The sequence below is a fragment of the Sardina pilchardus genome, chromosome 24, assembly GCF_963854185.1.
Source record: "Sardina pilchardus chromosome 24, fSarPil1.1, whole genome shotgun sequence".
Taxonomy (NCBI): domain Eukaryota; kingdom Metazoa; phylum Chordata; class Actinopteri; order Clupeiformes; family Clupeidae; genus Sardina; species Sardina pilchardus.
Genome location: NC_085017.1, coordinates 21774746 through 21786249, shown reverse-complemented (window position 1 = coordinate 21786249; position 11504 = coordinate 21774746). Strand labels below are relative to the sequence as shown.

Here is an 11504-nt window from a genome sequence, read left to right as displayed (position 1 = left end):
AGGAACACGGCTGTCAAAAATAAATAAAAAGACAGCAACATTGCAAGTGTTTGTGGGAGGGAGAGGGTTTTTTTTGCGCATTTGTAAGATTTTCTTTTTCTTTTGGGGGTGTGTGTGTGTGTTAGGGGGGGGGGGTGAAGCCAGTACTTACAAGGGCTGTTTGAAAACACAAACAAAGCTTTGCACGGACCCGACTCTTAACCCTGTTTTAATGAGCGTAACCTTAGAAGTGCCTTTGTGACGCCTCTGATTGGCAGGCCTGCCCCCCTCAGAGCCTGCGAGGGTATAAAAGCAACGAGGCTCGTTCCAACAAGGCTTCAGACCTACGGGAGAGTACACACACACGAGACACACCGGTGTTGTTCCTCCCTCAGCTTCGAGGCTTTTTTTTTAGAGAATCCTATCAAAATGTTGTCACGGTAAGTGTAACACTGTACACTTATTACCTGGTTGGAGTGGTGTGAGATGGGATGTGCTTTGGTGTCAGCCACCTTAGAAGATAGTGACTGTATTGTGACTGTTTCATGTCATGTGTGAACGTCCCTAATCAAACAAGATGAAATGCTGTATGTAAATAAATTAGATATTTATGACAGTTAAAATTGTATTTGTGGCCTGCCAAGGATGTTTTTATCTACTCCATTCCAAAAATACAATTTCATTCAAGCAACATTGTGTTCTTACCACTAAAAAAATGCAAGAGCAAATATACTGCAAAAAATGTAAATGACCAAAACTGAGATTTAAATCTTTTAATGAATTTCAATGTCTGAATTGTTTAATAGAATTTCAGATCACCATGCCTCCATCACAATATCTGTATAAGGTGCATAGCATAACTAATAGGGCTGAAATGAATGTGCTGTATACACAATATTGTGCATGCAAAGTAATACCTAAACTCATGCAAACATGCTCAAGTGCATGTTTACCAGTCTCATGACTAACAAAATGGCGACAACAGCTCACAAGAGTATTTTAAGTTATAGCTGTAACATTTTCTGAAATATACAGACCTCAAGTAACTAATTGGTAATAACTTTAACAAACTGAAAATGTGATTGACAACATAACAAATACGTTTATCATTTAAGATTTGTATCTTTTGCATGTTTTCCTACACAGGACACTTTGTGTTGTGTGCTTGGTCTTTGCTGTGGCTGGTGTTGTTCTGTCGGCGCCTGTGACAGGTAAGGAAATACTCTGTGTACAGTGAGCTTACTCTAACACTGATAACACTGCTTGGATAACCCCATACGTATACCTCACCCCTCCACACAAACACACACACACACACACACACACACACACTTTTGAATGACCACTTTTTCCAGATGCTACACCGTGGTGCTCGTCTGCTAGCCTGACACACAACAATCCCCCGCTTTCAATCAGGAGATCTGCTCACTGCCTGCCTCCCCTGCACCAAGCCTGTAATCAGAGCCCAGGTCTCCCTGAAAGGCACAAAAGAGTTCTGTTCCCGTCTGGATGTAGGATTAGAGAAATAAGCGAGGCCTCCATAGGAGAAGCTTTCAGGCAGCATCTCACCAAACATGGCTAACATGTCCTCTCCCTCTCTCCCTCTCTCTCTCCTCTCTCTCTCTCTCTCTCTCTCTCTCTCTCTCTCTCTCTCTCTACATATATGGCATTATCATACAGATGGACAAGATTCAGATGGTAAGGACAGCTTTGATAAATGTTCTTTAACTGTTACCACATTCCAACATACTATTTACAAAATCTAAAAATGTTATCAAACTATTTCTAACAAAGCTAATAGGGATATGTATTCACATAGCTGTTGCATGACAACCTCATGCCTTTTCTGTTTCTGTTTTTAGACAGAGCAGCTCCAGTAATTGCTTTTCTGAATGGTAAGTGACTTTGTCACCAGTTCTCTGAAATGATCTCTGATGCTATAGATGCTATATACTAGATAACAGAGTGGCCATATGCTTTCTGTGACTCCAGTAAAACGAGTCAGTCTGTGGAACAAAAGCAGAACAATGTGGCTTGAGATCTCCCATTCACTGGCCATGTTTATGCAATCCACCGGTTAAACACGAGTGATGCCTTGATATCTTCTCAGGGCCTTCATAACATAACAACTAATATTAGCATGACTTCATGATTACATTAACACAACAAGTATCACATGAAATCAAAATGTAGATGCGTGGCCTATTATGTAATATCAACTAATGAAATGATACATTGCTTCCTCAGGAGATGTCAATAGCGCAACCACTTCAAGGCCTAACCAAAGAGACTCTGGTAAGTCTGTCTTGTTGTAAAGAAAAACCATGAGAGATTCTGCCCCTGTTGTGGTGCCAACAGAAAAGCTAATAATGTCCCGTCTTATCATAGGAATCACAGATGGAACAGACTCAGCTGAGAAGATGGCAGGTATGAGCATTGTCTGACTGGTTTTGAAGCAAAGCCCTGTGTCAGTCCAGGAAGAAGGAAAGGCTGGATACGGGCTAGTCCTAAAATACACGGAAGTTCAAATGTCCATGATGTCACAACAATGGGGAAACGCTGCCATGAGAATATTTGACAATGTGCTGTGTTCCACTTTTCTAGGTGCTCACCCAACTGTCCCAAACCAGCCAGGTCAGTTTGAAAAGCCAGATAATTGTTTGACTCTAAAGTAAGACATGCCAGTGTCTGACTCTTGACTTCCTAATCAGGCCTTTAATATGACAAATATGTAACAAAAACATATCTTTGTTAAAAGTACACCTGTATCTTATCTTAGATCCACCGTCACATAACAATCCAATATCCCAGTCACGACTTCACATGTCATAGAAAAACAGTGTAATTAGCTTCTCCTAAAGTCACAAGTTAAAAGTGATGCACAGGTCATCCAATGAAAACAAATCATCTTAGTGTCTAACCTCTAACTGTTTCAAAAACAACACCACCAAAAATGTTACTCATCCACTGACCATAAAATATGTACTTTGCATGGTCCAGTAATTCCTTTCTTATCACTTGAATGTACAACAGGTCATGTTTCAGTCAGGACATCCTAACCACACATTTATTTTCTATGCACATGTGTTCTATATGTGTGAGTGGCTGACAGCAAGCCCTTTATCAGACATATATTCATTTATATTCATTCTTCATTCAACCTTTATTTATCTTTCTGAAGTTCATGTAGTCCTATAGTCCCAATTTTCAGTGATTACTACTGTATAACAATTAAACAATAACAAAACAAAGAGTATAGGATTATATAGGAATAGGAATAGTTGTTGTGAAATGTACAAATAAACAAACAAACAAACAAAAAAAGCAATAAAAGGCATATCACTTTAGCGTGGGAAAGGAATAGGGGCGATATAGCAAAAGGCTGACTTGCCCAGCTAAGAATGAGTATGAGGAACCCTGAGCATCAAACATCATCTGATCTGGTCTGATAGGGACAAGAATTCCAAACAACTGAACGATAGGTGTTATGCTGAAATGTTTTGCGATAGTTTAGAAGGAAACACACTCATAATGTCTCTGTTTAACAGATGCGGATGAAAGTGTGGAAGACACTACCACGAGCCCTGATTCTCAAGGTAAGACGGTTATGGACTGTAACACTACACACAAAGGAAATGGTTATACAATGCAGGTGCGCCTGCAGGTGTACGGCCGACCGTACGCACTGTGCGCACCGTCAGGCTATACTCAACAACGAGAGAGAATTCCCCCTGTGGGGAGTTCTGTAGATGGGTGTGTATACCATAGCATTCATTCCTGCATCATACTCAATAGGCAGGGCTAAGTTCTTCTGGTACTGAGGCTAGCAATAACCTGAAACATAAATTAAATACAGAAAGCGTTATCTGGTGAACTGAGCTCATTAAACTACCAACTGATTTTGTTTTTGTTCTGTTATAACTGATTGATACATACATTGATCATTACTGTAAAGACTATAACTTACAATTAATTTACAGAGATAATTGAGGCTGTAACTGAGAGCCAGGACTCTTCTGAGCCGGACACATCTGAAGAGACAGACGACACAGGTAAATGTCCACAAATAAACAAAAATATAAGGCCACAGTTATATGTCTTTCAACATTTCATGTTGGTGCACCAGTTGCTTCTAGGTCAGACTCTACAGGCCAGTGAGCATGGCTAATGGAAAATAGTTAGCTTGCCAAACATTAACCAACACCAATTAGAATGTCAAGTCAAGCCACCTCCTCTGAGACCAAGGAAAGGTGTCTATTTTAAATGCTAGATGGGGGATTAACACAGGGCAACACATTTCATGTAACCAAATCTGATTTCAACCTTTGGAAAGTTGGTGACCCCATTACATGATACCTGTCAAAAAACGAGCCCCATCTTTTCAGGTTTTGCCAAACTGCTAATGTGACTTAAGATAAGAGCCGCCCCCTGTCCAGTCATGCCATTTAGACAGCCAGTGTTAATGAGGTTCACTGGAGTGGTGATTAAGATGTCTGACAAAAAGTCCGGCCTGTGAGCCCATTCAGATGATAACAATGTCGCCAGATGGTCAACTCCTGTCTAAAACCTTTTGGCTTCTCTTTGCACCTTCTACTCCATCTACTACTACAGTTACCATTTCACTGGTCAGTTCGATGCCTACGATTAGGTTCCCTGGTAGAATTAATTTCTTTCTTTTCTTGTCTTTTTTTTTTTTGTAGAGACTGCTGAGGCCGACACGACTGAGGAAGCCACGGAGTCAGATAACTCAGGTTAGCATTCCTCAAAACAAATGAACAGGCCGTTGAGACCACATTAAGAGCCATGGGCCATGGCAATCCCAGATAACAGTCTCAGAGCTACTGAGCTCCATTTGTAGGGGTCCCATAGCTCCTCTCACCAGTGAGGGGAAAAAGTGTTGCGTCTGATTTCACAATTAAAGGTGCAATGTGTAACTTTTGTTTTTAGCCTGCAAATCTATGCGATACAGTATTACAGTGATAACAATATTACCAATACAATAACATCCCTGAACCAAACCATAAAGAAGACACAAGTATTTTACTTTATGATTTTTTAGAACTATAGATGCAATTTTGAGGTCTTGGACCAGCAGAGACAAATTTTGAGAAAGTTATACATTATTACTTTACATATCCATACTTATTATCCATTTATCCTTCCAATTCATCACAACTCTTTTATCTTCCTCATTGCATGTTGCACTTTACTTGTAGACAATCCCACAAAGACACAAATCTTGGGCCAAGACTGTGCTAAAATTACGTTGCTATGTTACTTTGGAAAGGCTTTGAAAGTGTTTCAATAAAAACAACTGTACTAGAGTAATTTATGGGAATATCTAAAACCCATACAAGACAGACATCAATTGAAATGATTTAAATCCCCCCAAAAATGAAAGTCTTTTAAATTTTAAAATCAAATGTGATTCTGCACTGAAATGCACATTCCTATTTAACCTCTGAAACAGAGTCTGAGCAAGATGATAATGTCACTGCCGATAAGGATGACAGCAGTGAAGAGGCGGGTGCCAGTGAGGTGGCAGATGCCAGTGAAGAAGCAGATGCCAGTGAGCAGCAGGACTCCCCAGACAGCGCCAGCGACGAGGCCTCTCCAGACAAGGACGAAACTGAGGAAGTACCTGACAAGGTTGATTCTGAAAGCGATGAGGCTGGAGGGGGCAAAGACTCAAAAGAGGAGAAGGACACTAACGAGGACACATCGGATTCAGCCGACGACGAGGAACCAGCGGTGGTAGCCGAGAAAGAAAGCGCAGAAAGCGCAGAGGCAGACGCTGACATCAAAGCCAGCGCAGAAATGGACAGCATGCCTTCGTCAGAGGACGACGACAAAGTGGAGGCCAAAGAGGACAGCTCAAACTCGGAGGATGACGACGAAGATGACGACACGTCTTCCTCAACTGAGAAAGCGTCCATGATGGACTCCAACAGCGAGGAAGACTCTGCCGACAAAGAGGCAGGAGCCAAAGAGGCCAAAGATACAAGCTCCGAATCCGAGGCAGACACCGAGGAGGCCAGCGAGGCCAAAGAGGCAGGAGAGAGCAAGCAGGAGAAGGAAGCTGGGGACGACAGTGACGAGGACACCAAGAGCGTAGCTGACAAGGATGAAGGGGAGGCCATCAGCAGTCAGGAGGAGGAGGAGGAGGAGGAGGAGGAAAAAGCCACCGCTATCGAGGAAGGCCAGCCTATCAGTGAGGAGGAGGAGGAGGCGGAGATGGAGAAGATGCCAGTCCTGGAGGAAGGCATGCCCATAGGAAGCCAGGACCCTTTCGAGGGGCAGATGCAGGACAGCGCCGGCGAGGACTCCGAGTTCGCCACCAGGGAGGAGAGCGACGAGGATAAGAGCGACGAGGACAAAAGTGACGACGATGATAAGAGCGACGAGAAGGAGAAAAGTGACGAGGATAAAAGCGACGAGAAGGAGAAAAGTGACGAGAAGGAGATGAGTGACGAGTCGTCGGATGACAAAGAGAGCGAAGATGCCAGCGAGAAAGAGACTGACACAATGGAGGACAAATCAGAAGGTGGGTGGGTCAAGCTCTAAATCGCGACACAAATCAACGATACAGAGGGATATATTAAAACAGGCCTATCAATATGCTGAAATGTCATCATCACTAATCAATTTGCATGTTCTTTCAATAGTGCCAACCAGCGAGGCAGCAGGAAGCTCAGAGATCATGGGTGTGTAAAATAATCTCATTTTAATCCTCTGTTTGGCTATGCATAACCCTGTCTACAGGTCCCAAAGTGCGACAGCAACATGCTGATTGTACCCTGTATATATGCATCAACAATGAATTTACATGTCCCATAAAATGCTACATGGTTGTCTATATTATAGCATCTCTTTGTGTTGTGAATGTTACGAAGTCGCTTTTCTCTGATTCCATGTACCACTATCTAGCCCAACAAACTAGCCTATCTATCTCTCCTCACAGAATCAGCACAGGAAGACCAGGATGATGCTGATGCATCAGAGTCAACCTCAAAAGGTAGTGGAATTTCATTGCAGATTTCCTTGTGTTTTTGACCTCTATTGAATACTATTGTTACTATAAGTCTTAGAATACTTCAAACAAGTGAACAAAGTACTTAAAACATTACATTCAAACTGAGTAAATCAAATATTTTGAGTTTAATAATTGATTGTGACCGTGTGAGCGAGCGGTTTGAACTCTATAAGTTGCTATTGTGATTCATGTAATCACTGACTCTGTTTGTCACACCAGAGGAGAGCATGGAGAAGAGCACTGAGCTAGATTCCACAGGTGAGGACACACACACACACACACACACACACACACACACACACACATTCTGTGATTCACAATGGCAACACTGTGTGTATACTACTCTGTCAACAGTAAGCTAGGTCCCAAAGACAGACCTTAGTGAGCATTACTGATTACTTAGGCTGGTAATTCCTGATTTTACGTATATTATGTTGGCTGTGAGAAAAAAGGTTCCTAAATGTCATCCGCTTTCTGTGTTTTTCACTCTAGCTGAGGATGATGACATGGATGCCACATCTGAGGGTAAGCCCACTGCTAATCTAACGCATGGATGGGTGGGTAGTGGGTAGTGGGTAGTGGGTAGTGCAGGTGGGCAGATGAAACACTACTAGGGCCCACCATTCTGAGGTCTGCCCTGGCCAAAGAAGAAACACTATATTTGTGTGAAATGGAAGGCTCACGTGAGGGCCTGAGAACCCACCATTGTTCCCTCGATTAGGGGATTTTTTTTTTAGCTAAAGAAGTGTTTGCTTGTTTCCACAGAGATAGTGCCCTCCTCTGAGGCAGAGGACCTGTCTGCTGGTAAGACACACCCCAACATGTACATAAAACATTTGAGACACCTTACCGTAAAAACTTGACAAACTCGATTTATGCAATCATAATAGTATGGAATGTCAATTACTGTACCCAGTGAGAATGGTACAAATCTAGGACAGGTTTCCTTTGGTTACTTAGAAATCTGACCGACTCGCTTTCTTCTCATTAGCCGTCACTGCTGAAGCACCCGATCAGCAAGATAATCCAGACGATACAACACCAGGTACCACACCCTCCGGCCAATATGCCATGCAATGTACAATGGTTTCAAATATGCACGTTGCCCGGTACTAACTTTCTGTTTCGTGTTACTTTTCAGGGGTTGCCATTAACACCAATCAGAGTTCCTAGCATTCTGGATTGTACAAGCAGGTTATGGTGGAGTCTATACAACAGGTAAACACAAACCGTCCACCGTATTTGTGACTTTGTGGTCAAACAGTTTGAAGGAGAGATCTAATGTAACTGCATCAAATAAACAAAAGAAAGAATGCTGCCAATCAGTGAAGAAAATGGCATTGTATTCATGTTGTGTTTTTGTTTTCTTCCTGGCAGAATCATCATGAAAAGACACAAAGGAAATCTACTGATGCAGTCACAATAACAAAACAGCATTTTCAGACTGGACAAACTATTTCTTCTTTCCTCTATACCTTCTCACTCCCCCACTATTCTCCCCTCAAAGCAACCTTTTTGTTAATAGGGTGATGGGCAACAAATTAAATTATTCAACCTTTTGTGCACAGAATTCATAACTGACACACAGAATATTTTCCGTTTTTCTAACACCTATGCAAAATCACGGTTATTTGGATGTTGTTTTTAGGGGCTCTCATATCATAATGTTCATGCAGCTAATAGGCTTAAATCATTGACATTGTAAAATCTGAGCACACAACTGCTACTTTTGCTGAAAAGAACATTTGTTTGATCTGTTACAGCAATTCTGCTTGATACTGTCTCTAAAAAAATTGCAGTGCTCGAATGTTGTGGGGCTGGGATGGTTTTTCGCAGGCTGTGGGATTTTCTAGTTCTGCCTTTTCAAGATGCTACATCACTTTCTGACAGATAACTGCTGCTATGACAAAACAAAAAATTCCTGACTCTCAGACAAACGTTTTGCTTGTTTTTAAACAACAGACAAATCTCTGACTGTATAACAAGACGATTTCCACAAAAAATGGAGTGTACAGACATTTTATGAGACAATTTTGTTATGCACATCTCTTCATTTTGAGAATTTATGACTAATATTGTAGTGTGCGTGTAAGAGCAATGTTGAAGAATTATTGTAATGACAAGAGATGTATAGATGTATCAATAATGTCATTTAATATGTACACAGGGAGCAAATTGAATAAAGCCTGAGTGGTCAGAAAACAAAATCACATTTCATTTGGGTGGTGGGGTTGGGGGGGTCAGTTTGTGGTCTTGGGTGAACCGCACATGTTAGTGAGTGTGATTCGAGTGTCTTCGGTCTTTGGGGGCGAAGAACTATGGCGCCTTTGTGGACTTCATGTCTCCCCTGATGGAGAGTCTGTCCCGAGAGCCAAAAACACGAGATGTTTCACCTTCGAACGGTTTCTTGGTTTACTTTAAAAGGTTCTCTGTCTTGCATACAAATGAGGGATCACCAACAGGTGAAAAGGAGTATCTTAAGAAGGTCCCTTTGGCTCTGTTGGCTTTGAAAAGGGGCCAGTGTGCGTGGCAACAGATGAAGTCCATTCAGCAGAGAGAGAGAGAGCAAAAAACATAAACATACCACAAAATGAAAAAAAAATCTGGGGAAACTTGGTAGAGGTGTCAACTTATTTACTTGAACAGCCTTAACATAAAGGTAATACAGAGAAATTATATAAAAAATATTGGAAATGCTGAGGACACTTGAAGAAAATCAGAACAAGGAAGTAGTGAAAGACAGATGAACAAAAGAAATGGAAAAGCACACACTTAGGTGAATTGGACACATAAGGTGTTTTCCTTTTAAACAAATGAGCTCTAGCTATATGTAGGGTTGTTTTGTCACCTAATTTAGACACATTAGGCAAAACAAAAAAATTACAACCATTATTACTGAGGTAAAATAATGAAATATTCAAAGCAGAATAAATGAGAAGTTCCACCCCCAAACTAGACCAGTCAGCGAGAAGTGGCCCAACCTGCTGTTGGCCATTTCATTTCCTTCTTCCTTCTGGATAGTTCTAATTAGTTGACAAAACACAGCTTGACAAACAACAACATGTGAAACAATAGGAATGTGCCCACAGCCAAACAATGGATGCACATTGCAGTAAGAAAACATGCCAGTGACAGTATATTAAAACCATGTGACACTATTGGTCTATTGAACTGAAGCAGAATCATTGCTGGTTCTCTGTGTCCCTCCAGTGGTAGACTCGAGTACTAGCAACCTGGCCAGACGCACATTTCTCCTGCCATTTGTTGTGTCTTATCTGGGTTTACAGACTTGCAACTCACTTTCTACATCCACGGAGACCATTTTAAATATCCGGCAATGCAAGGGTTCCCCACTTACGGCGATCAAGGAGGCCAGTTATTGTCAAGACGACATTCAAAATGTTTGTGCGCTGAACAAGGCAACACAAGCTCTAAACAATTTCTGAGCCACTACTTGACCTTAGGGAGGTCTTCAAAAAGACGCTGGAGATAAGAGCAGAATGATCGTTATCTCGCAGATTTTCTTTTAAGTCACGCAGCCAATCACTTGACCCTCCATCCTTCGCCCCCTCCATTGCCCCGAAAAGAAAGACCTCCAGGAGAGGGTAAAGTTTCCGAGCGCGTCCTTACAGAGCCCCTTGAAGCTCAGGGCTTGTTGCTCATGTTACACATTGGCTACACTTGGTGGTCCGAACCCGTGGCCTTGGAGGTGCGGGAGGTGAAGGAGGAGGGAAAAGGAGGAGAGGAGGAGGTGGGGTAGCCTATCACACAAAAGCCGGCAAACAGCTATGGACAATGGCAGGTGACCTTGCCAGAGGGAGCGTGACTCGCCTCCCTCTGTGTGCAAATGGCCAACCATGTGTGTGTGTGTGTGTGTGCACGTGTGTGTGTGTGTGTGTGTGTGTGTGTGTGTGTGTGTGTCTGTGCGCACATATATGTGTATGTGTGTGTGTGTGTGAGTGTGTGTGTGTGTGTGTGTATGAGTGTGTGTATGTGTGTATGCTTGTGTGTGTGTCTGTGTGTGTGTTTGTGTCTGTGTGTGTGTGTGTGTGTGTGTGTGTGTGTGTGTGCACGTATATGTGTGTGTGTGTGTGTGTGTGTGTGTGTGTGTGTGTATGTGTGTATGCTTGTGTGTGTGTCTGTGTGTGTGTGTGTGTGTGCGCAAGTGTGTGTATGTGTGCACATGCTTGTGTGTGTGTCTGTGTGTGTGTGTGCGCGCGAGTGTGTGTATGTGTGCACATGCTTGTGTGTGTGTGTGTGTGTGTGTGTGTGTGTGTGTGTGTATGCTTGTGTGTGTGTGTGTGTGTGTGTGTCTGTGTGTATGTATGCGTGCGTGCATTCATGTGAGAGGGGTCTACACTGGTCAGCTCAGTTCACCTCACACGTTGCATAAGAAACCTCCACTCCTTTCACCCCAGAAGTTGAGACGGTAAGCCGGGCAACGGGGTGTGGGGTGGAGTGGCAGGCAGAAGGATGTTTGCGAAATCTTAAG

At 42.6% G+C, this 11504-nt stretch overlaps 1 protein-coding gene across 1 annotated transcript; it reads left to right on the top strand.

Annotated features, from left to right (window-relative positions):
• Positions 1-262: 262 nt before the first annotated feature.
• Positions 263-9219, top strand: stm (starmaker). The gene is made up of 19 exons (XM_062529365.1): positions 263-419; positions 1126-1190; positions 1660-1677; positions 1842-1874; positions 2227-2274; positions 2368-2406; positions 2584-2613; positions 3528-3575; positions 3960-4031; positions 4680-4730; positions 5450-6523; positions 6645-6683; positions 6941-6994; positions 7232-7270; positions 7505-7537; positions 7778-7816; positions 8004-8057; positions 8154-8230; positions 8390-9219. Exons 1-18 carry the CDS (start codon positions 409-411, stop codon positions 8183-8185), a joined length of 1779 nt encoding a protein of 592 aa, XP_062385349.1. The 5' UTR covers positions 263-408; the 3' UTR covers positions 8186-8230; positions 8390-9219.
• Positions 9220-11504: the final 2285 nt, after the last annotated feature.